Source organism: Elephas maximus, chromosome 12, assembly GCF_024166365.1.
Source record: "Elephas maximus indicus isolate mEleMax1 chromosome 12, mEleMax1 primary haplotype, whole genome shotgun sequence".
NCBI classification, from domain to species: domain Eukaryota; kingdom Metazoa; phylum Chordata; class Mammalia; order Proboscidea; family Elephantidae; genus Elephas; species Elephas maximus.
This window is the reverse complement of record NC_064830.1, coordinates 26,112,702-26,138,592: the sequence shown is the minus strand read 5'-3', so window position 1 is coordinate 26,138,592 and position 25,891 is coordinate 26,112,702. Positions and strand designations below refer to the sequence as shown.

The 25,891-nt window shown below is 40.9% G+C and overlaps 1 protein-coding gene across 3 annotated transcripts; it reads left to right on the top strand.

Moving 5' to 3' along the window:
* The first annotated feature begins 422 nt into the window (after positions 1-422).
* Positions 423-25,891, top strand: E2F6 (E2F transcription factor 6). Of its 3 annotated transcripts, none has more exons than XM_049903886.1 (7): positions 423-851; positions 10,487-10,541; positions 14,095-14,311; positions 16,542-16,697; positions 17,993-18,107; positions 18,643-18,685; positions 20,639-20,728. In XM_049903886.1, the coding sequence occupies exons 1-6, from the start codon at positions 723-725 to the stop codon at positions 18,655-18,657; spliced, it is 687 nt and encodes a 228-aa protein (XP_049759843.1). In that variant the 5' UTR covers positions 423-722; the 3' UTR covers positions 18,658-18,685; positions 20,639-20,728. The 3 variants fall into 3 exon arrangements, with proteins under 3 accessions (XP_049759843.1, XP_049759842.1, XP_049759841.1); XM_049903885.1 differs by lacking the exon at positions 18,643-18,685 and adding an exon at positions 21,287-25,891 and having other exon boundaries at positions 426-851; positions 20,639-20,786; XM_049903884.1 differs by lacking the exon at positions 18,643-18,685 and adding an exon at positions 21,284-23,215 and having other exon boundaries at positions 428-851; positions 20,639-20,786.

The window sequence follows — 25,891 nt, the reverse complement described above, 5'->3', positions numbered from 1 at the left end:
ATGTCAGTAATTCTGAGACCACAGTGGCGTTTTCCCGGGTGTCTCTTTTCTCTGGAGGAGTCCTGCTGGTGCAGTGGTTTAAGCTCTGGCTGCTAATTGAAAGGTCGGCAGTTCAAACCCACGGGCTGCTCCACGGGAGAAAGATATGGCAGTCGGCTTCCCTAAAAAATTACAGCCTTGGAAACCCTACGGGGCAGTTCTACTCTGTCCTGTGGGGTCGCTGTGAGTAGGAATCGACTGGACGGGCAACATGTTTGCTTTCTTTTCTCTCATCCCGGTTCCCTACCTCTGGAGTTCCTGCCCCACCTCTTCCTTTCCTTCGCCACCCTCTCCGAAGGATCCGCCGTCCGGGATTTCCCGCGCTCCGGCCAGCCCGCCGCTGGGAATAGATAAGTGCGTGGGAGCGCTGCGGTAGCGGCAGCGGCAGCGGCAGCGGCAGCGGCAGACATGCGCAAAGGGGGCGGCGCACCGCGCATGCGGGAACATGGCGGGCCTGACATCTTGAACAGTAGTGGGTCACCTTCCTTTCCTCCCTTCTGTGTTAGCGACGCTGAAGTTCGTGGGGGTAGTGACGCTCCTGTGTGTAGGGCGGCCTAGACAGGCGGCGCCTCGGAGGAGTCGCAGGATCTGGTTCGCGCTGAGCCCCCGGAAAGCCGTGTGTTGGAGGCGTAGCTCGATCAGAGCGGGAGAAGGCGGGAGAGTGCGCAGGGTGCGAGGGGCGAATGGCTGCTCGGCTCGGCAGCATGAGTCAGCAGCGGGCACCGAGGAAATTGCCCAGCCTCCTCGTGAACCCGGCGGAGGAGACCATTCGCCGCCGCTGCCGAGACCCGATTAACGTGGAGGGCCTTTTGGTAAGCCACGGGACCGTGGGGTGGAGGGTCTCGGGCACCGGGCCCTCTCTGGGAGGAGAGCCGGGCTGGCCGTCGTCTGTATTATGAGCTCCCCCAGGGCTTCCCCTCCGTCTTCCCGGCTCTCCCACTGCCCATCACGGACTGTGAACCAGACTGGCTTATTTGCTCCTACATGTGTTGTCAGCTTTTTTGGCTCTTCCCTCGGGGCTCCAGAGCACTTTTAGAGAAAACTGCTCAGCCTCGCACGGTAAATGCATGCTTGTCTACCTAAACTGGCCGTTCAGTACATCTCTGCAGATTTGTTTTTCTCTTCAGCGTCTTCTCGCATTCTCCCGCTTAAATGCAGAGGTTTAAATCCTTGTCCACATCTCACATTTCCCACCCTACAGCTCTCCATTCAGTAAATTAGCTTCTGTCCTGTTTCACAGAGAAAGCAGAAGGGAGATTTGGCTCCCTCTCTGCAGAAGCCTTATTTCGTCTATTCTTGTTCTAGACTGGAAGTTCTATTCTCTGGGGTTCTCAGGGCACATTGATGGACCCGTCATTTTCTATTTCGGTCGATATTTTCAGTTTCTCTGCTGGCTTCTTTCTGTAACTTGTGATAGCTAAACAATTACTGAACAGTCAGATGCCCGGTTTTCATGTCAAATGGTTTATGAATATTATCTCATTTAATTGCTCACAGCAATCCTAAGAGATAGGCACTGTTACAGTATTATTCTTTTTTTTCTGTAGTGGTGTGTGCTGTGGAGTTCTTTCAGACTCACAGTGACCCGATAGGGCAGAGTAGAACTGCCCCATAGGGTTTCCCAAGCTGTAATCTTTACAGAAACAGATCGCCAGGTCTTTTCTCCCGTGGAGCCGATGGGTAGGTTCTAACAGCCAACCTTTTGCTTAGCAGCCGAGCACTTAAACGTGTGTGTTACCAGACCTACTGCGATATATCTAGTTGATTCCGACTTATAGCTGCTCTATGGGACAAAGTAGAACTGAAAAAAAAATTTTTTTTTTTTCATGGGACAAAGTAGAACTGCCCCATAGGGTTTCCAAGGATCAGCTGGTGGATTCGAACTGCTAACCTTTTGGTTAGCAGCCAGCTATTGACCACAGCTTCACCAGGGCTCCTTATTCTTGTTTTATGGTTGCCGAAACAGATTTGGAGATGTTAGGTGATCTGCCCATGGTTAGATAGCTGGTAAGATAGCTAATGAGCCCTGATTTAACCTCAGAATATCTGACTCCAGATGATAAATTCTTGACTGCTTAACTGATCCTTGTCTTAAAAGACTGTCCCTTAATTTTATATCCCCTTTCATCTGCTGTATGTCTTCCCCTTCACAGACAAGCTTCTTAAAATAGTTGTTTGCACTCACTTTGTCCGCTTCCCCACCTCTCATTAACTCTTCAACCCACTGCTCTGGGACTTCTGCCCTGCCCACACCTCTGAAGGGTTGGAACCAAGCTCATCATCCATCTTGTTAACTCTGATTAGATGTTTCACTCGTCTCCTGTAACTTTCACACAATTAACTACTCTCTCTTGTTCCAAAGTCTCTCCACTGAGCTTCTCTGACACCGCATATTCTTGGTGCTCCATCTACCTGTCTGGCTTCCATTGTGCTCCTTTGCAAACTCATCTTCCCCTTCCCATTCATTAAATGTTGGTGTTTTTCAGGGCTTTTGCTTACCTTCTATCTTGGTAAATAGTACCACACCCACCGTATTGCCCAAGCCAGTATCTTAGGCATCATCCTTACCGTCTCCCATCTCCAAACTGACCCCCTTCATCCTCCCAATCCAATTAAAATTAACCAGCAATACTCACCACTTCTAACCATTACCTGTTTTTTTAGATTATTGCAGTGTTTTCCTGTTTCCAGTCATGCCTCCCACTTTCTCATATGTTCTCCACATAGTAACCATAATGATCTTTGTAAAGTATATTTCTGATCATGTCATTTTGTTTAAAGAATCTGTCATGATTGCGTAGTGCTCTCAGAATAGAATAGAATCTCCTTAATGAAATGTGGCTCCTGGGTTTATCTTTTCAGCCATCCTGAACTGCTTATAGTCACTAAAGTTTTCCATATCCTTTCTTAACCCCCAGGTCATCACATGTGCTGTTTTCTTTGTCTGAGATGATTATGTATACTGCTGAGTGTTTGGTGGAGCCCTGGTTTCACAGTGGTTAAGAGCTCGGCTGCTAACCAAAAGGTCAGCAGTTCGACTCCACCAGCTGCTCCTTGGAAACCCTATAGGGCAGTTCTGTTCTGTCCTGTAGGGTTTTTTAGTGTTTGGTGTTGCCTGAGTAAGTGAGGAGAGCGCAGTCACCTCAGAGAAAGGTGCGTTTCCAAAAAGCTCTCGAAGGAATGTTACCACCCAGAACAGAGAATTGGGAAAGAGGCATTTGTGAAGAGAAATGTATAACCAATTTTGAGGCATCGCTTCGTATTTTAGTCCCTGAGATTCATCTTTTATTCTCTTATTCCACCTTGGAAGAAGCGTCTGAGGTCATTTCAGGCTTCGGCCAGAAGTAATAGGGACAAGGGACAGCGTGCTAGCCTCTGAGATCTCAGAATAGAAGAATAAGGCCTTTAGATGTGTGATTTGGAGCAGTAGTGAAATCCCAGTTTGGAACTTGAGAGAATAAACCAATTCATCCATTAAGAGCCATTGGTTCCTAGGGAAGCACTGAGATCATACTTAGTGGTTTTCAACTTAGAGGCTTATGCCTTCTCCATTCATTTTCCACCTAACATACAAACAGGCTAGATAATAAACCTGAACAAATGAGGGACAGAAATAACTTGAGAATTAAAACGGAAAGTTTATTAGCCAATCCAGTCTTAAGGTTTAACTACTCTCCCATGGCAGCTCCTCAGGGAAGTTACTTGAGAGGGATCTCTCAGTAAGGAGTCTCTGGGTGGCGTAAACAGTTAAGTGCTCAGTTGCTAGCCAAAAGGTTGACAGTTTGAACCCACCCAGCAGGCGTCTGGAAAGACAGGCCTGATGTTCTGCTTCCAAAAGGTCATAGCCTTGAAAACACTGTGGGGCAGTTCTACTCTACACACATGGTATCACCATGAGTTGTAATAACTTGATAGCAAGTAGCAACAAAAACAACTTCTAAGTAAAAGATTTCCTTAAAAAGACTGGAAACGTTGACAGTGCCCCCACAGTGGTGGGTTGCCAGAACTAGAAGCAGCAGCATCTATGCTGGCATCTGGGTGGGTTTACTCATAGAAATTTGAGGGAATGTTCCTCTGAGGATCACCATTTGGGAGATGCTGGAGAAAGTAGATAAGCGTCTTTCATGGGAGCTACTTGGAAAGGGTTTCCATTGGCCTAATCTGGGACAATTGGAGTATCAAAATAACAGAATTTAGCCCACAGGATAAAATAGGAATCCATGAGTCCACACTGAAGTGAATAAATAAATTAGAAGCGGAAAGTCTTCCTTACAATAGGATGCCAATTAGTAAGTGTAAAAGGAATGGTGAAATAGAAAATAACCATTTGGCAACCACCATAGTAATTGTTTCAGTCAGGGTTTATCAGTGGAAGCCAGTATGAGTGGGCAGAACTATGAGAAACAGGATACTTGCGTATCTCCCCACAGATACTATTATGAAGGGGAAAATACTAACTTTACAGTGGAGAAATCTGACAGATCACCTAAGCTAAGTGATCAAAACTGACATCACTAGTAATGGGAGAAATAAGCAAAATGTCTCTACTGAGATGATGGACTGAGAAGGACACATCACTTTTGTGGTATTCCTGCCAAAAATACATAACTTGAATCTAATAAGGAAGAAACTTTAGACAAACCCAACAGTTTTTTTTTGTTTTGTTTTTTTTTAATGAGGGATAGTCTGTAAAATAAGCAGTCTGTACCCTTCAAAGATGTCAGTCATGAAAGCTAAAGATTAAGTAACTGCTCCACATTAAAGGAAACTCAAGAGAAATGACAGTCAAATGCAATGTTTGATCCTGGACTGGGCTTTTTTTTTTTTTTTTTTTTTTTGCCAGAAAGGACATTAACAAAACAATTGGCACGTTTGAATAAAGTCTGAAGATTGGTGTATTGGTTATCTATTGCTATATAACGAATTACTCCGCAATTGTTGGCTTAAAACAACAAGCATTTATCACCTCACAGCTTCTGTGGGTCAGGAATTTAGCTGTATCTTAAGTGGGTGCTCAGGGTCTCTCAGGAGGTTGCCTTGAGGCTGTCAATCTCATCTGAAGGCAGGATTCAGTTCCTTGAGGGATGTTGAACAAGGGCTGACTGTTAGCCAAGGCCTTCCTCAGTTTCTTGCCACTAGTGCCTTTCTATAGGGCAGCTCACAATATGGCAGCTGGCTTCCTTCAGAGCAAGCAAGAGAGCACAAGCAACGTGGGAGCCAAACCTAATCTCAAGTGACATCCCATCACTTTTGGCGTGTCCTGTTCATTAAAAGTGAATCCCTAAATCCAGTCCACACCCAAGGAAGGGAGATTACACAAGACCATAAATACCAGGAGGCAGGGATCAGAGGCCATCTAAAAGGCTACCTACGACATTCCATTCCCTGATCCCGATGATTCATGTTACTCCCACATGTAAAATATACTCACTCCCTCTGAAGGTCCTAGAAAACGTTCATTCCATTGCAGCATTGGCTTAAAGTCTAGAGTCTCATCTCAGTTAGGTCTAGGTGTGGTTGCGGCCCCTAGGTGTTTTTTAAGAAAAGCTTCCCAGGCATAGATCCTCTGAATCTTTAGACCTGTGAAACTAAGAAGGTAAGTTATCTGACCCTCACATACAGCATACAATGGTGGGATAGACTCAGAGTAACTGCAGTAGACATTCCTGTTTACAAAGGAGGAAAATGGGAGTCACAAAGGAGTAACTAGTCCATAATAGTTCTTAAGTCTAGCAAGACAAATGTTGGAAGTTTCTTAAGTCTCAAGGTCTGGGAATAATTTTCCGTGGCTCTTTGTTCTACGCTCTGGGCTCTTGGTTCCACACTGTGAGTCTTCCTTTCTTTTTCATGAAAAGTAGTACCTATTTGCAGCTGAGTAGTTTTTTCAGCCTGCTTTCTGCCAGCAGAATTTTGGTTGTTCAACAGCTTCTTTTTCCATTTGAATTGTCTCTGTCTCTTCCAGTCCAAGCTGTCAGTGTTTTTGCTGATGCAGTTCTCTAAAAACCACTGTAGGTCTCCGGTTATTCTCATTGTTGTTCACTCATTAGACAAAACTCCCACCTGCAAATTTCATCAAGATAAATCCTTCTCTACCTTGGGCTCCTGGTAGGACAGCTAAGGACAATGTCCTTAAGTCTATTCGAGGCCCTGTTGTTTGAGATGATCTGAGATGCCCATTCTTAATCTGTTTAAAGGGATTTTTGTGTGACTGACTAGAACTCAGGGGCACAATCCTTGATCTAAGGTCTTGCTAAACACTCTGCCACTATATAACAAGGATCTCCCTTCTAGTTTCTGATAAAACATTCCTCCTTTCCTTTTGAACCATCACTGGCAGTGCCCTCAAAGTCTAGATTTTTACTACCAGTCTGTTGAAGGTTATTTAGGCTTGAACAGAGTTTGATTATTGTATTGTGGCTGTGTGAGAGAATGACCTTGAAATACACACTAAAGTATTTAAGAAATACACACTGCAGCTTATTCTCAAATGGTTCAGGAAGAGAAAAAAAAGTATGTGTAGAAGAAGAAATAATAAAGTAAACATAGTAAAATGTTAATAAAATTTGGAGGATTTGGGTGAAGGGTGTGTGGGAGTTTTTTTTTTAACTATTTTAGCAACTTTTTTTTAAGGCTAAAATTATTTCAAAATAAAAAGTTAGAAAGAAAATGGGTGTTCCTGAAAAGAGCTCACATGGTCAGTCTCCCATTGGGAGGGACCTCAGTTCCTTAGCATTCAGTGGGACCCTCTTTCCATACCATTTCATGTCTCGGTTTCCTCATCTATGTAAGAGTGCAGAGCCTAGGCAGTCTCCCACCATGGGCAGAATAACTACTCTGATCTGAAGCGCCTGAATGACTTGAAGCCAAGTGCAGGATGGCATTTCATTTCTTTTTTTTTTAAGAGCTAACTTGTGGCTGAGGAAACATTCTATTTTTAAGGCCACTGCAAAAGGATAAGATACACGCTTCTATCTACTTCCAGAAAAGTGCCTAGCCTACCTGTTTAATGCACAGCTCATCAAAGTTAGAGTAGATGTGAAGGCTTGCCAGAATTGAGCGTCAGGTTGAACCCATCCAGATAATACTGTATTAGGAAGCAGAAAATGAGGACTCGTATTCTTTTCAGTGATTGTTACTAATTGTGTACCCAAGAGGAAGTCTTTGCTCTCTGTTCTTATGTCTGTAAAATACTCATTGTTTCATAATTTCTAGGTCGTTTATCAGTTGAAGCCACCTATGACAAGGCACTATTTCAGTCTCTATACATTATTTTAACATACGTTTACCAGGTGCCCCGTGTGTGCTGGGCACTGTTCTGCTTCAAAAAGGAAAACAATACTGATAGCCTCTTGTGTTTGCATAGTATTTCAGAATTTATAAAATTTTTCATTTAATCTTCACGTTAGCTTAGAAATGAGCAGGAAAGTGCTATCGCTATGTTAGGTTACAGATAAAGATGGGGTGTCCCAGCAACTAAGATGTCATGTAGTTGGTAGTCCTGGACCCAGCCTTAAGCCAAGAACCGTTTTGAAAATAACGGAGATGAATGTGTCAGTGCTATGGGAGCTTTGGAAGACTCCGGAATTGGGGACCTGTGTTATTTATATATATTGGGATGCCTGGCCCTGAGAGGTGACGGCGATACCGTTGTGATTCCTCCAAGATAAAGTGATACTGCTTCATATTCAAAGAAAAAACAATGAATGAATGTTTTTGGGGTTTGGTTTCCACACAGTTATCAGTATAGCCAGTGTGTGATTCAGGTATTAGCCCTGTGCCAACCTGTGAATGACAGTAGTTTAGATAAGGAGGTAAGAGTCAGGGGTAGTATGTAGAGCAGAAAAGTACCCTTCTAGAATGTTTGGGTAGCAGATAGAGGTGTTGGATTTGGAAACGGTTACATTGTATGGAGTCCCTGAGTGGTGCAAATGGTTAACGCACTTGGCTGCTAACTGAAAGGCTGGGGGTTTGAGTCCACCTAGAGGCACCACAGAAGAAAGGCCTGGCGATCTACTTTTGAAAAATCAGCCATTGAAAACCCTGTGGAGCACAGTTCTACTCTGACACACATGGGGTCACTATGAGTTGAAATGAACTCAGCAGCAACAGGTTGGTTGTATTGTACATGTAGGGCTTCGCCCTGCCACTGTAAGAACAGAAGCTTCTCTGCAGCAAGGCACCTGTGAACTGTGCTATGTTAACCACTTCTGCCTACAATTTCAGGACTGCGCTAACAACTGTCATAAAATTTATTCTAATGCTACAGTAATTAAAGCAGTATGCTACGTATGCATAAGCAACACATCAACGGGCTGAACGGAATACTTCTAAAACAGGCCTTAATATATTTGCAGAGTGCTGGTGGCACAGTGGTCAAGAGCTTGCCTGCTAGCCAAAAGATCGGCAGTTGGAATCCATCAGCCGCATCCTGGAAACCCTATGGGGCAGTATTGCTCTGTTCTATAGGGTCGCTATAAGTCAGAATCGACTCAACAGCAGCGAATTTTGTTTTGTTTTGATATATTTAGCAACTTAGGGTATAGTAAGAGATGTTTCAGATGTTATAAGGATAGAACTTTTTTTCATTTAAGAATCTAGCTACAATAGATTCGTTATATGGGAAGATTTTAGTTAGACTCTGTCTCACAGAAGAGTTAAATGTAAAAATGGCATGGACAGCAGCCATACTTTGCGTTTGACTTAGAAGGAATGCTTCACATGTTTTGCTGTTGAATATCGTGTTGCAACTCAACTGTTGTAAGCACTGCTGGCGAGAGTTAGCCAGACATAGTCTCTGCCGCCTAAACAGGCATTCCCAGCTCTAGTTTTCATACCCTAGCGGGTCTGCTTTTAAATTTAAATTCTAAAAGCTAAATTAGTTTTACAGTAGAATTCTGTTTCGGTGGAGTTACTCCAGATCAAGTTAACTTGCCAGTAGATGCTGTCATCTTGTCATACTCGATAAGGAAATCATTGTACCAAGAATTTACAACACTGATAAACAAAGAGCTTGTTTATCACTTTGCCTTCAGGCTTCCCCATGCCCCCAGTCCTTTTGCTACATTGTTACCATACTCAGTTCTAAACCATGAACTTGAGTCTGTCATGTTCTTGTTCAGAAATCTTTGGTGATTCTCCACTGGTTTTTAAGGAAATAAAGTCCAGACTCCTTAACCTGACTTTTGTGGTCCTCCATGTTGAGTGCAGTGTTAGCATACCCTTCCAGCTTCAGAAGAGGTCACGTCACACGGGACACACAGGTGTGTTCCCAAATGTGCCCAGCAACTTATATCTCCATGCCTTTTGTTCATTCATTTCCCGTGCCAGGAAAACCTATTTTTCTCTTCCCTCCCCACACATTATCCAGGCACAGTCTAGGTTCTCCTTCAAGGCTCAAATAGGGGTCACCTTCCCTGTGAATCCTTCTGTGATTGTCCTCTCTGAGCACACCTCTAGTACTCTTGTTGGTTCTTATTCTTCTCTGATCGTACCTGTGGAATTCACTTATCCCAGCTTTGCCGTATGGGCTAATGTTTTTCCCTTAGACAAGAGTTGAACCTGATCATAGCCTGTCTGGAGGCATGTGACATCAGGCTCTCCCATTATATACTCTTCATTCTAAGCATGACATTAACATGGGTTTCTGTTTACACTGTTTCATCTTAAGGTTTTATATTATGTATTATTTTGTAAAAAATGATTTCTAAGTGTACTACAAGTGTTATCTCCAGTTTATGCAAACTTTCATAGCCTCTAAATAGCCAGGAAAATGGTGAACCTTGATAATGGAGCTACTACAAATGTCCTGGTTGTTTTAAGAATTTGGGAAACTTTTTTGTTAGTTTAATATCAAAGTTTCTAGTTATCCAAAATATGCATTATTTTCCATTATTAGAAATGCTGTTGTGTTTTACATTAATTAGAATGGGAACGTATGGCTGCATATAAAAGCTTCTGAGAAGAAAATTTTGGAGCCATTTATGCTGAAACAGCAAGAAATGAGCATTTGTTATTTCAGACGTATCTTTCACCTCCATCGAGCTTTCCAGTGTCAGTGTCTTAATCATTTTGTATTCCTTTTTATCCTCAGTGCCTGATGGTGGACAAACAGTAATAAATTCTCGTGTTCGTATTTTCTCTTCACTCTCTTTCTCTCCTTCAGCTACTACTTCTATATTTATGGAAGCCCGTGCTTTATTTTGGAGATGTTCCGATTGTCTATTCTTTAGCCATTTGGGAAATTTAAATCTATGAGCATTGTCAGATGTGATTACCGTTAGAGTAGACACAGTTTGGAAGAATGACTGCTTCTCTCACACCCAAGTTACTACCAGAGAGTGGGAGAAAAACAAAAGCAAAAACCCGTTTATCCTCTCCAGTAGAATGGTATCCGTTTGATTGTTGTTTTTAGATTGCTAAGTTAAATTTTTGTCTGTTTTTTTTTCAGCCGTCAAAAATAAGGATTAATTTAGAAGATAACGTACAATATGTGTCCATGAGAAGTAAGTTTACTTCTGAGTAGATTTTAAGTCTTGTAGCTTGAACTTTATGTGATTAAAATGATTCGTTCTAAATGTATGTGAGCTGCTGAGAAATTTAAATAAAGTATATCATTCTTGCACTGAAATGCAAAGTTTGACATTTTAGCTAAAACTACTGAGGTTATGGTCTGGATAATGCGTACAAATGCTAGTTTATGCCCCCATTGCTTTGGAAGTATGTCATTTTAAAATAGAACAGTCTATGGTTTAAGAATATTTCCCAAAATTCCTCTGAGAGAAATTACATGTTATCAGCAGAGCTGAAAGCAGTTTGGCAAGAAGCGTGAGAACAATCTTATGCGCTGCCCCGGGTTTCCTTTAACTCCCTTTACTCTTTCTTTCTTGGCCTCTGCCATGGATCAATGTTGAGGGTGTCACTTAAAGGAGATAGAGTATCAGTTGCTATAGTTTCCTATCTCTCTGGGAATCTTTACAGTAAGTTATTCCACCCCTAATATCCTCCTTATGTGATCCTAATCTCAGTGGACATCAATACCATCTATACAGATGCCCAAATACAAATTCTAATGCTAACCATTCATTTTTCCTCAGTCACTTCCACAGCCTCACCCACAGCTGGTCACCAGGTTTGGTCATCTTTACCTTTGAAGCGTTTGCTTCATCTCTCCTATCCTCCTGACTTATAATATCTAACTTTTATTGAGCTCCTGCAGTGCCTGGCACTGTATTATGCACTTTGCATGGATTATCTCAACATCCCTTTAATATATTGGTATGGATTAATATATTTTATAAAGAACCCTGGTGGTACAATGGTTAAGCACTCGGCTGCTGACCAAAAGGTTGGCAGTTCAAACCCACCCAGAGGCTCCATGGGAGAAAGACCTGGAGATCTGCTCCTGTAAAGATTACAGCAGTTCTCCTCTGTCGTGTGGGGTTGCTGTGAGTCGAAAATCAACTTGACGGCACCCAACAACAATCTTCATATTTTTTAGACCAATCAACTGAGGGCAGAGAGGTTATATATAACTTGTTCAGAGTTAGGATTCATCCCTAGACCTGTCTGACTCGAGCCCAGAGTCCCAACCACTGTGTCAGACTGCTTCTTTTAGTTCAGGTTCCCCCTCTCTCCCAGACTGAAGTAGTGGGGTAGCCTCCTAAGTAGGAGATTGGCTTTCAGGTTCTTCCTGCCCCCTTCCATTTCTGCTGCCAATGTGATTTTTCTTACACAGAAATGGGATTATGGTATCATTCAGCCCTGTCACCTGTAGAGAAAGCCACGACTCTTCATATATTTGATTTTACTTATTTGTATAAAATTTATAAGCCACTTCATACTTCAGAGGGAAGAAGGCGGTGGAGAATGGATCAGTGGGACAAGGCCTTCAAGGTTGTTTCCTGCTTACCTTTGCAGCCCCATCTGCGTGCAATCCTCTCCTCATCCGTTGCTAAAGCTGTGCTACGTGGGGATTCCCTGAACACACCGTGTTCTCAAATGCTGCTTTGTGTTTTGACATGTTTCCTGTGTCTCACTGTAGCCTCTTCCCTTCCCTCAGTGAGAGAAAAAACACCTTCCTATTTAGCTTTCTATACTCTGTTCCCAGCATGCTCCCATTAGGAGGCCTTCCTGATTTCTCATTCCAGTTAGGTTTTATTTCATGTTCTCAAGTAACTTCAGATGCCTCTCTTAGCACTTATTTCATTGCTCCTCCATGGAACTCCTTTAATTTGAAGACCTTTTTAATTGTCTTTATATCCTCTTGAGCAGTTGTTATGTTACAGGTGTTTAATTAATATGTTTTTTGTAAAATGACTAACATGATAGGAATGTACTTATTTTGAGCTTCTAAGACCTTGTTTTGTTAGTAATTTAGTATAACTAAATGTATACTTTATAAGTTAGAATTTCTCATTTTGTAATCTTCCAAGGTTTGTTGTAGAATTGTGACTTTCTTCTACTTCCAATTTAAAACTTTTTTTAAATTTCCTTATTTATTCTTGTTTAACTTTGAATATGCTAACCAAAGGGTGGGCAGTTCAAATCCGCCAGGCGCTCCTTGGAAACTCTATGGGGCAGTTCTACTCTCTCCTATAGGAACGCTGTGAGTCGGGAATGGGCTCAAGGGCACTGGGGTTTTGGGAACCTTGAATATGGGAGTGGTCTCCACAGGGAAGACATTTGTATTATAAAAAAATGTGCTTTTGTTCTTGGAGTAACTGCCAGAGGTCTTTAAATTAAATGTCACATTGCAGAAGTTCTGGGTAAGGGCGTTTCTAACTGAAGATAGGAGGAGGTTTTGTTTTGAAGCACACTGACTTTTTTCTAGAAAAAAAGAAAAATCATATACCCTACACTGGAATGACGACTAAGTTATTTTTAAAAAGTATTTCCTCTGCAAACCAAAACACTAGTGGTTTAAAAATCTTAGAACAGATTTTTTAAAAATTATAATGTTGACTTTTGGCGAGGAGCTGAAGAGACCCTCGTACACCGCACAAAGTGGATAGAACCCACAACATGGATGGCAGTTTAGCCGTATATATCAAAATTCCTTTAAAATACCCTTGACTCAGCAGTTGTACGTCTCATAGTTCATCTAAAGGAAGCAAGCATGCTTACAAAAATTGAGCTACACAGACGTTTGTTACAGTATTGTGCAAAATGGTAAAAGGTTAAAGACAGTATGAATTTCCAGCATTGGGATTAGTTTAGCAAGTATTCCATTTGGTTGAATATTATGTGGCCATTAAGAATAATGTTGAAATACATTTGTTGTCATGTCAGGATGTTCACAGTATGGAATGAAAAGAACATGTTACAAAATGGCATGATCTGTTTTTGTTTAAAAGACTATATACATTTATACACACGTTTACATATGTGACCCTGTAGGGCAGAATAGAACTGCCTCATAGGGTTTCTAAGGAGCAGATGGTGGATTCGAACTGCCACCCTCTTGGTTAGCAATCATAGCTCTTAACCACTGCACCGCCAGGGCTCCAATGTATGTTTATAAAGACAAAGTCTTCATAGTAGATGAGTTGGGGCATTAAAGGTTTTTTTTTCCTTTTTTTTATCTGTCAGCTTACCATAGGGTAACACATATTTAAAAAACAGATATGCCACTTTTCCTCAAGGTTTGTGTCATAATTGTTCTTACAGAAGAATAGGTGTTTTCAGAAACTTTATCAGACAGGGTTGTACTGTGACGTGTAAAGAAACTTTTTTTTTTTAAGCCAAGTCTCTGCCTTTGCTTTAAGAATTCCTGAACTGGAAGACCAAATGAGAAATTTAACTTAATCAGAAATGGGACTGGTGCCTATTTCAAATACTTCATTCAAATCAAAAGCCTTTGTTTAGATCTAAGATAGACTAATAAATTTTTTTTACCCTATTTGAGAAATCGGTTTTATAGGAGCGACAGCACTGGGTCGGTGTGTAAGAATTTCTTTATGTGTTTATGTGTACTGATCAAGAGGAAGTAAATGATTTTTTAAACTAAGTTGAAAAAGGAGTGTTATTTAATATTTGACAAATGTGTTTGTTTTGCAGAAGCTCTAAAAGTGAAGCGGCCTCGTTTTGATGTGTCCCTGGTTTACTTAACTCGAAAATTTATGGATCTGGTCCGATCTGCTCCTGGGGGTATTCTCGACTTAAACAAAGTTGCGACCAAGCTGGGAGTAAGAAAACGGAGAGTGTATGACATCACCAACGTCTTAGATGGAATTGACCTAGTTGAAAAGAAATCTAAGAACCATATTCGGTGGATGTGAGTTGGTTTCTAGCTTTTCATTGCCTTTTTTCTTTAAAGCAAGCTAGATAACAGCAATGTTTTGATAGTATAAAGTAACATATGACTTCTTGTTAGAAAAGGATTCTATAAAATTTTCTTGCAGAAAATCATAAGAAGGGGACATCTGGTTATATAGATTTTTATTTTTTATTGTGCTTTTAGTGAAAGTTTACAGTTAAGTTGGGCTCATACAAAACTTTATAAACACCTTGCTGTATACTCCTAATTGCTCTCCCCATAATGAGACAGCACACTCCTTCCCTCCACTTTCTCTTTTAGTGTCCATTTGGCCAGCTTCTGACCCCCTCTACCCTCTCATCTCCCCTTCACACAGGAGATGCCAACATAGTCTCATGTGTCTACTTGATCCAAGAAGCTCACTCCTCACCAGGATCATCGTCTGTCCCATTTGTCCAGCCCAATCCCTGTCTGAAGAGTTTATATAGGAGATTTTAAAAGACTATTTTCTCTCTTGCAGTGATTATTGATATCAGGAGAAAATCACTCCAGGAGCCAAAATAGTGATTCTTAAATCTTAGTGTAAAAAGCACCTCGAGACCTCCCACCCTAGGAGTTCTAATTCAGTAGTTCTGGGAGATAGCAGGAATCTGCATTCCTGACATCTACCCCAGATGGTTATAGTGCAGGCCGGCTGTCAATCACACTTGGAGACACATTGCCATGAATGTAAAGTATACTTTAAGGAAGATGGGGAATTTTATGATCTGGAGAGCAGAAAAAATCAGTAGACTTAGACATGATTAGGAAGAACTCCATGGAAAAAAGACCTTAGAAGATTTTTTTAAACGTGGGCACATACACATATACGTACATACATAGATTCATATACACACAGAACAAGAAAGCTTGTTACACTTAAAACCAAAAAACCAAACCCAGTGCTGTCGAGTCGATTGCTACTCATAGCGACCCTATAGGACAGAGTAGAACTGCCCCATAGGGTTTGCAAGGAGCACCTGGTGGATTCCAACTTCTGACCCTTTGGTTAGCAGCCTTAGCACTTAACCACTACGCCACCAGGGTTTCCCTTGTTATACTTACAGTAGTCAAATAGAACCTTTTAGGCAGATGAAAAATCAACAAAGATCATAAATTGATTCTAAGTAATTAATGTAGTTATTAGAGAAATCTTCATAACATTCTTAAGGAAGGTTATTTTAAAATTCTTTTTTCAGTATACAGAAATACAGATTAAATTCTAATTAGAACATGTTTACTGAATGACAGAGGAACTCTGTGGTGCAGTGGTTTAAGTGCTGGGCCCGGTCACTGCAAGGTTGGTGGTTCAAACCCACCAGCTGCTCCACGGGGAAAAAGACCAGGCCATCTGCTCTCATAAAGATTTACAGCCTAGGAAACCATATGGGGCAGCTCTCCTCTGTCCTGTAGGGTCACTATGAGATGGAATCAACTCTGTGGCACACAGGAACAACTGAATGACATTACAAAGCACGTTAGAGGTTTATATCAGATTGTATTCTGAATCTAGTCAAGATCAAATTTGAAAGCTAGCAAGCAAAAGGTAAAATGGTAACACCTTTTCCTCTTTTAATTTTCCACAAATATTGAAGAAAAAAATGATTATCGGTTGTTGCTCTGGTCGTTTCATATTGGAGTAGAAAGAAAGAACTGAAGAGAGTGTATCTTTTAAGATTAATGTATAGCCATTATATTCCAGTAAAACCAGGTGGTGTATGCACGGCACGGAGAAATAGACTCGTGGACTTTTAGCAGAGGAACTCTCATTTAGCCAGCACATGCCTGTTTTTCATATGTGAGAACTAAGGCACTAAAAGAGAGCTTGTCAGAAGTCGTGCAGTAAATGGTAGGGCTGGGGCTTGGACAGGTATCACTGACACTTAGCTCAATGCCCTTTCTACTTCATTAGCTTCCTCTACTGTTACAGTTTCATCAGGGTTATAATGTAGTTTTGAAAGTATAGAAATCTCTGCCTAAGGCTAGAAACTGTAAATGGGGACAAAACCCAGTTTATATCCAGGAAGGTTAGTGGCTGTCTAGGCTAAAGAGAAAGCAGGAGTTAGGTTGAAGTACCTGGTTCCTGTCATGGTGGAAAACACCTAATATGAACATTTGGAGAAGTGCCAATAACCTTAACTTACCTTTTTTTTTAAATGTCTTAGATGTTATTTATGGCGGTTCTTAAAATAACGTTTTTCTTTTAAAGAGGATCTGATCTTAGTGATTTTGGAGCAATACCCCAGCAAAAGAAGCTGCAGGAGGAACTTTCTGACTTATCAGCAATGGAAGATGCTTTGGATGAATTAATCAAGGATTGTGCTCAGCAGTTGTTTGAATTAACAGACGACAAAGAAAATGAAAGATATCCTTTAACTCTATTTCTATATTTTATTGCTGTTTCCAAAACAGTTTAGTAGTGTCAGCTTGGGGTTTTAATTTATATATTTAAGATACAAAACTAGACCAAGTAAAAGTAGTATAGCCGCAGGTGTACACAAATGGTATACCGTTGCCTTTAGCATCTTCGTGTGAAGATTACTTGGGTTAAATTCTGCACTGATGACCTGCACAGTACAGTGACGTAACAAGGTTAATGTTTCTATTTAAAATTAAAGTAGTGGAGCTTTCTTTTTCTGTCTTTATAGTCTGATTAATATAAAGACAGTAGGAAATTTGTTGGCTTGTGTGAAGTTCATGTGTTTCCTAATTTGTGAACTAAAGTTTCTGAAACAGAATGGATTGCCATCAAAACGCACTTAAACTGCCATTGTAGTCCACAGGAGCCTAATGTCGCTGAGTGTCAATACTGCTGTTAAGCTCAGTGTCTTTGTGGGACAAGATGGGGAAGACTTTTCTTTGGTACTTGACCTTCTAGGCTATGCTGCTCTGGTCCCCGTGTGGCACCCTCTGTGAGGGTACCATTAATTCTGAGCCATTCCATTCTTCAAATTTACTGAACCACTGTACGTCAGTCAAAATTCCTGTTCCCGCAATAATTATTAGAAGAAAATAAATGCTAACATCCCCATAGCTTCTCAAAAGTCTTTGTAGTAAAAAAAGAATACTAGAGAAATCCAGTAATCACTTAATTAGGAGAATTTGAGGCAACACAGTGAAATCAGATGAAAAGCATTCAGGTAATGAGGTGGAAAATAATTTGGCATGAGGGAAATCCCATGAATACAGTATAGTCCTGAGAAACTTGTTTTCTAGATGTTTCTGCTTTTTACAGATTTTCCCCCTCTTCCAGTTTAGGGGATTCTCATCAAAACTGAATGTTTTTTTCCCAAAGGTGCTCATAGCAAGATGGAGCAATGAATAGGGAATAGGGTAGGGATTTGAGTCCAGTGGACTAAGATTCCCCTAATCCTTTTCTCCAGAAATTCTCATCGTAATCACAACAATACAGTTTAAAGAAGTTCTGTGAGTCATAATTATTGTAAAACAATTTATAAAACGTCAAGAATTGTTTTTAGGAAATACAAGAATTGTGTATGAAATCGTTTTTTACTGACTGCTCTCCTCCCTTAATTTTGAGGTTTTTATCTCAAAGAAACTAAAGGTATTCTAACATCATACTTACGTTCATGTGTTGTAAGAGATAAATGACTCCCAAGTAAGGACCACTCTGCTTGCAGATCCTTGACTGATTTCTACGCTAGCATACGTGACGTATCAAGATATTCATAGCATTCAAGCCTTCCACGAACAGATCGTTATTGCAGTTAAAGCTCCCGCAGAAACCAGACTGGATGTTCCAGCTCCCAGAGAAGTAGGTAGCAAAGCATTTAAACAAGTGTTTTAAAGCAGGGGCCAGCCAGTTGCCTAGGCTGTGCTTTAAGCGATCACAGTAACTTAACCGTTACATCTACATACTGGCTATGTACCTGGTACTGTTGAAGGCACTTCACACATTTTAGCCTGTTTTGATTAACATAACAAATGAAGTAGTCATTATGTCTTCTTAAAGATGAAACTGACACACAGAAGATTAATTTTGCAAGGATTACACAGTAAGTGGTAGAACCAGGACTCAAACTCGGATAGGTTGGTTTCGTAGATTGTGTTCTTAACCATTGTGTTAAAATGTCTATTAGAGGAATCACCAAGAATTGACCTAAGACTTGAGGTTCCAAAAGTAAGATCTGGTATCAGCCAAGGCCCTAGATAATTAACCGACTAACCAAACTCATAAAAGACTAATGAATAACCTAGAAAACTAAGTTTTAAAATTAAAATAAAATTGCTGTGTAAATGAAAATATTCTTATCAGCTGCCAGCTGCTTAGCACATTCTTTCCCTTACAGGAAAGTTTCTATTGAAAGATAATTGTCATCAGAAGGTTGCTTGGTAAGGATGGAATCAGAACGAAGGGATGTGGCCAGTCTTGGGACAAGTCATCAACTTCTGGCAGCCTGATAGACCCACCGGAGCTTGTAGTGATGTCCCCTTCATTGCTATAGGGTTATGCTTGCCTCATATTGAATGATACTTCTTTGTCCACCTTTCCTTTTATTCCAAGCAGACCATTGTCCAAGTGAAACCCCATGTTGTTACTTGACAGTTTATTATAAATTGATTAGATACCAGCTTTCTTTTATTTCAGTCATATCCTAGTTGTGACTTCTTGGTGATGTTTCCTGGTTTTTTATTTGGATTTATATATATTCCACATTTCCTAAGCAAAATTTATGTTTCATATGAGTCATTTCACAGGTATTTAAACTCCATTTTTAAGATAAGTAACCAGTAATCTTTCAACACACCCTTATTTGAGGGCATGATAGTTCATTTTATAGTTATTGATGAGCTTTTATTTTTTCCCCTGCTTTGAGCTTCCTCAGACTGTAATGGCCAAATCTTTCTGAGCCTTCGATGGCCCCCATGGCTTGAGCCCCATTTAAAAGTCGGTGCACATGCGTCCTCTCAGCCAGCTGTTCTCTGCACTAGGAGAAGTAAGCGAGAGGAGTAGATGGGAGTACACTGTTCAGTGGAGTCTGACTACAGAAGACGTGGGGAGAGAGCTGGGCAGCAATCTGGATCTAGTGCAGGGCTTGGCAAACCAAGGCCCTTGGGTCAAATCTGGCCAACTTGTTGTTATAAACAAAATTTTACTGGAACTGAGTTGCATGCTCATCTGTTTAGATATTGCCTGTGGCTGCTTTCATGCTACAGTGGCAAAGTTGAATAGTTAAGACAGAGACAGTGTGGCCCACAAAGCCAGAAATAATGTACTCTGTAACCTTTTACTCAAGCTCGTCAACCCCAGATTTAGTGGAACGTAAAGTCCTCAGCCAAGTCCTCAGTCTGCCGGTTCTGAGCAACACGTCGATTTATTTTGTAAAGTACGCTATTCCAACCAGACCTGAACTGGCATCCTCGAAGCTGAGCACACGTGTTCTCTAGTCTACTTCTCTGGTACCAGCAAGCTATAGAAAGGCTAGCAAATGGGGTTCCAAGACCCTCTGCTAGCTGTGTCTCTGGAGGTGAGGGGCAGTGGTGTCTGCAGTATCTAGCCCCGGCATCACAGCATGAAAGGGAAAGCAGGTTTTAGGCTACAGTTGAACCAGCTCACAATTAAAAAGGAAAAGGATCATTTATAACAGTGCCTGGCAGAGGATCATTTATAGCAGGGATCATTCCTTAAGAATTTAACAATTCTCAGAGCAGAACGGCCAATTTCCTGCTGAGATCTCATGGGAAAAGTATTTTAATTAACCCTGAGTAAATAGAAGTAATCTGAAGGCAAAGGATGTGAATAATCATAATTAGTTAATAATAGTCCTTTATGTAACTATCTTAACTCTGAATTTTTCTCAGTGTTTTAAATGACATGAGGTGTATTTTAACTTGATCTCTTCCTCTTAGAGTTATTTAAAGTGGACAAGGAATGGTCCATTCAGTTAGCTCAGGCCCTCTGCGGTGGTCTGAAGTCTAAGCACCCTCTTACAATTTGAGAATGTAGAATGCTCTGGAGTTCAGTGTCATCAGAACACTGACTTTCCGACTCTCAAGTATGGACTCTTAAAGGAGTTAAGTCCTTGAAGAGAGAAAGGCTTTTCACATTATGACTCTGAAAATGTTACTATCTGATGAATATCTGTTTTAACTGTGTGAATTGACCAGTGGATCAATGTGACTAAAGCCAAATACGTGATTTTCTCAAATATATGGTAGAAAGAAAATACCTGAATTTAAATTGTCAGAAAGTTCTCTCAAAACTTTTCTAGTTCTAGTAAGTGAAAAAATACGACTAATGAAAATTCTCTTATTCATCTTTGTGTTTTGCGTGTCTTTTGCTAGGACTCTATCACAGTACACATAAGGAGCACCAAAGGGCCTATTGATGTTTATTTATGTGAAGTAGAACAGGAAAATACAAGTAACAAAGTGTCTGAAGACGTAGGGACCTCTTCCTCTAAAAGCAAGCCTCCAGAACACCCTGAGAAAGGTAAACATAACAGTGTTGTTACTGGACAATGTGAGATGCTAATAGGTTTTCAAATATATATGATTTTATGGGTGTGTTTATAGCCTTATAAATGATTTTACTCTTCCTGTTTATAAAAACATTACAAATGTTTTTTAAATACTACAAAGTCATTCCTAACTGTAGGTAAGAATATTTCTAAAAAATTTAACAATATAGTTAAATTTTATTTAGTTTTGGTCTCAGTTAAAACTTAGAATTAAAGTTAGTACCGTGGTGGTGCCAGCTGGTGGTGGTCTCTGTTTTGGGAAGGCTGTCCACATTCTCTGTTAGATGCCCTCAAGTACATGTTTCAGATCATTTATTCGTGTGATGTTTTGTTTTAATTAGCCATGAGAATATGGATTTGTAACCACGGATCTTTTTTTGTTTTTGTTTTTAGCAGTTGATTTGTGTGTTCTGTTACTCGTCTGCCTTTCAGACTTTCACTTAGGATTTCTCTCTTGTATGCTCTTTAGCAGAAGAAAATCCTCCTCAGCAGTGAAGAGCTGCTTGAAGTAAGCAACTGACTACCTATAGCATTTGAGAATTCGTGTACTAAGTTCTTTTGGAAGATCCGGTGTGGAAGAATGGCGCATCAGATTTGGTTCTCAGCAATAATCATCTGTGAACTTCTCGTGCCCAGTTAGGAGCAGCACTGCGGCCAGTAGGATCTTCTTCCTCATCAGTAGCATTAAGGCCAGTAATCTCTTTAAGCAGTTCACTGCTTGAATTTCTGGATAATTATGGTTTAAGCATTTGAAAATAACTCTTATTATAATTATGCACTGCTTTTTGCCCGTGAGACAGACACCTTGCCTACTGAAATAACTTCATCACAAAGGGTGTCACTGAGACAGATGGTCAGGACTGAAATGTACGGTTCGTCGCGGATGCTCCCCTTTCCTTCAAAGATCGTGTGTCATAAATCACAAAAGAAATTGCCTTACACTGGTTCACATTTGCATTTAAATGTTGTAAATTGGATAAGTATAGACAAATGAATCTGAATGTGATGTCTTTGTATATATCTGTATAATGTTAGATTACTTATCAGAAATGTCTAAGTGAAGCTTTTCACCATTGTACAGCCAAAACAATGTATATATGGAAAGTAACTGACAAAGCCTCTAATTTCTGTGGTGTTTATAACTTATTAGAATCCTCTGAATGAGGGTTAGAAGATTTTTTTTTTCAAACTTCTATATGTAGAAGTATCAAAAATGTGCTATACATTTAAAATTCATGGATTTAATTAAAGTATTTTAATATGGTTTCCAGTGCCAAAATTGGAGCCTGATACTTCTTAATATCAAGCTACCTACAGGATTATTGTATCCCATTAGACTGATGGCACACTCTAAGGCTCAGTGACCAAGTATAGGCTGTTAGGTGATGGCTTAACTCATTGCGAGATATCAATTCAACGGTGGTGAAAATTGGAACCTATTTTAAAGCTCTTTGTAAGCAGATTTTGTAATATGTTTCTGTAAGTCTGCAACCTTGCTCTTCAGTCAGTGGTTTTACTTATAATAAGTTGTACCCTGCCCTGTCTCCACTACAGCCCCACATTTCCAAGTACCTAGCCATTTCTACCTCACTGGGTAATCATTTACCTCTCTCTGTGCCTCAATTAACTCAGTAGTTTGCCATTAGACTGTGAGCTCCTTGAGTGACTTTGTCTTATTCTTTGTTATATTCCGGCACCTTGTACCATGCCTGGCACATTAATGCTGCCAAATAAATGTTTGAACAAATCAGTGAGTGAGTGAGTGAGTTATAAAATTAGACTGATAATATACTTGGCTTGTCTGTCATACACGATTCTTGTGAGCATCAATCAAATTCACATTTTAAACCTTTTATGCTTTCAAAGAAAGATTTGATTCAATTTGAGATCAAGACTGTATAATAAGACTTAAGAATCAAAAACCGAAGTACTGAAAAATAACACTGCTGATAAAATCTGGGTTCTTGAAATTTCCTTAAGCTTGCTTTTTCTAAGTTGTGATGTGATTAAGTTAGCTATCCATTAAACCCATTGCCATCGAGTCAATTCCGACTCATAGCGACCCTATATGACAGAGTAGAACTGCCCCATAGGGTTTCCACAGAGCACCTGATGGATTCAGACTGTTGACCTTTTGGTTAGCAGGCGTAGCACTTAACCACTACACCACCACGGCTTCCTCAATTAGCTAAGATGTGTATATATCGAGAGTTTAGGACTCACATACCTCTGAGCTGCAGCGGCTTTTGCCAGCCTTATCCCACAACTCAGCACCAACCTCCTCTCTCCCAACAGTCTCTGCTGGCTCATTGCTCCATCCTAGGACTGCGGATTTTGCTCCTCCCTCTCAGTGGTTGCCCTCAAGCCTTTTTCCCCCCATTCTTTGTTTTATACAAAAAAAAAAAAAAATTTTTTTTTTTTTTTTTTTTTGGTTTTATACAAGCAAAAAATTATTTGAACTGAGCCAAAGAGAAGCTACGGGGACCACTATTTGATCACTGTTGGACTGACTACATGGTGGTATGGTTTAAGAAAATAGCGGATACAGGAGAAACGGCAAGGTTTGGGTAAAAATTGTTTGGACATGTTTGATGAGTGAGAGTTTAGGCAAGCGGTATGTATGAGTAGGTCAGCCGTTCAATGCAGAGATCTGAGCTCTGCACAGTAGATTTGGCCGTCAGTTAAAATATTATGATTTAAAACCGTGAGAGTGGATGAGACCACCTAATAAGAGGGTGGAGCAGGACAAAAGGAGAGAACTTCTCTATTTAACAAGGAACACAGAGGAAAAAAACCTTTAGCCCCAAGAAGGCGTAATGAGAGGAGAACGTAGTGTCCCAGAAACCAATAAAGAAGCATTTCCAAAGATGAAAGTGTCATTTCTGAGCCACAGTTTCTTACTTGTGAGATGTGGCAATTGTTCTGGGAGTCAAATGGGATGATGTAAGCGAAAGTCCTTTGTAGCCTGTAGATGTGTTGGACAAATTAAGTCTTTCTCCGCCCTTGTCACTCCACATTCAGGTGTTTGGTCTCTGCTTTTTAGAACTGCTAAAGTAAGCACCTCCTGAACCATCTTCCAGGCTCATCCTCCCCACCCTATCCTGAACATCATTGTGCTATCTGTCTGTATATACACTACCACTTTCTTCCATGTCACAAAGCCCTGTTGAGAAAATTTGAATATTTCTATATTTCCTTTAGGCTGAAGTCCAAACTGTGATATGAGGCCTCCAGGCTAGCCCCAACCTAACTTTCCAAACTGTCTTGCTACTTGCTTTGCAAGCCCTCAGCCCAGAGCAGATTCGCCCATGCCTGAGGCACATGTTGTACTTTGCCTTCTCTGTGCCTCTGCTGTTACCATTCTTCTGCCTGGAATTGTCGCCCTCTTCCCTGTTTTTCGAAATCATACCTCCATTCTGGACCTGGCTTAACCAGGCCTGGCCTACACCCTTCCCTTCACTTTACCCCCATCAGGTATACAATCTAAAACCTGTTGCCATCAAGTCAGTTCCAACTCACAGTGACCCTACAGGACACAGTAGAACTGCCCCACAGAGTTTCCAAGGAATGCCTAGTGGATTCAAACAGCCAACCTTTTGGTTAGCAGCTATAGCTCTTAACCACTACGTCACCAGGATTTCCAAATAGGGTCTATACGGGGCATTGGTGCTCATCTTCCTCTTATTTTGCCATTGTTTTTCCCAGCTGCCATTCCATGCTGTCAAGAGTAGAGATCATAAGTAACATGTTTCTATCTCCTACGTTTAGATAGTGTTCAAAAAACTGGGTTTTCCAAAACACAAACCAACCAACAAAATTAAGCTGAATTTACACTGGAAGAAAAAAATTATTACTCTGTACCAATTTTGCATTTTGTTAAAAAGTTACAGCACATCTGACTTAATTGTCCCTTATCTCAGCAGAAGATGAACATCATCGCGCCCTGAGTATGCTGTTGTAAAGAAGGGGGCTTTAAACTTGAGGCAAGGTGACCCCTTTTGTCTCTTTCTTTTGACCCCTCTTAGGTAGCAGGTATCAGCTTAGCAGATGCATGTATTGACTTGCATCAAGTTGAATACCCGGCATTGCACAAGTGATCAATAGTACTGCTGCAGCCTTGGAGGGCCTTAAGGCGGAGCCAGCGTTTCTCTTTTGTACAGGAGTGATAAAGAAGCTGTGTCTCAAAACCTCAGGACTCTGCCACTTATCCATCATAATTAAAAATGAATATAAGAAGAAAACCACCTAAGTGATTAAAAGCAATTCATTCTACCACAGTATTTCCGAGTTGGTGCTTTAATTCTGCTATTAACTATTGGGTTATCCAGCTCACAGTGGCCAGGCTCAGCCATGCCAGGTGTTGCTGAGAATTAAGGCAGTGCCTTCTCCTGGGTTCTATCTTTGGCTCCTGTAGCTTTTCTGACCACTAAAGGCAGATTTGGCAGCCTGCTTGGCCTTGGGCCTCACTGTCACTCTGGTCAGGTGGGGGGCTGGAGCGATGTTCAGGGCTTTTAGCCTGGCTGGCCTTTAAAGGACAGTAGGTGGGGGCTAAGAGGAGGAAGACAAATCCCCTCAGAGAAGGGAGAGAAAGGAGCAGAAAATGAAAGGGAAGAAAGAGCCAGGGTGAAAGAAGAAAGAGGGAAGGATGTGAAGGAGGGGTGGAAAGAGAAGAGAGGAAGAGAGTGATGATGTGGGCTGGGGGATGGGAGTAAGAGGGGTAGCCTGCAGCCAGAGAAGAGGGCCAACTCGGTGTGTCCACTCCCCCAGACCAGAGGCCCCCAAAGCATCACTAGCGTCAGTGTGGAGGCTGGCTGTGAGATGCCTAGTGGTGAAGGGTTGCAATTAATTTTAAGAAACTTCTTTTAAAGCCTTGGTGTAGTATCAAGGAAGAATATCCTCAAGTATCTGGAGAGGCTGTTAAAAATACTTTCTGTTTCCAACTACTTAATTGTGTGGGGTTAGATTTTTCTCCTATACTTCAACCAAAACAACGTATCAACAGAATGAATGCAGAAGCAGATAGAAGAATCTGTCTTCTATGAGGCCAGACATTAAAGAGATTTGCAAAAACATAAAA

Bases quoted from the DNA above. Each gene is read 5' to 3' on its own strand.
- E2F6 (XM_049903884.1), top strand. From the start codon at position 723: ATGGCTGCTCGGCTCGGCAGCATGAGTCAGCAGCGGGCACCGAGGAAA. The intron at 10,542-14,094 runs GTAAGTTTACTT...TTTGTTTTGCAG, and splicing joins ACAATATGTGTCCATGAGAA to AAGCTCTAAAAGTGAAGCGG. The intron at 16,698-17,992 runs ATATCCTTTAAC...ACTGATTTCTAC, and splicing joins GACGACAAAGAAAATGAAAG to GCTAGCATACGTGACGTATC.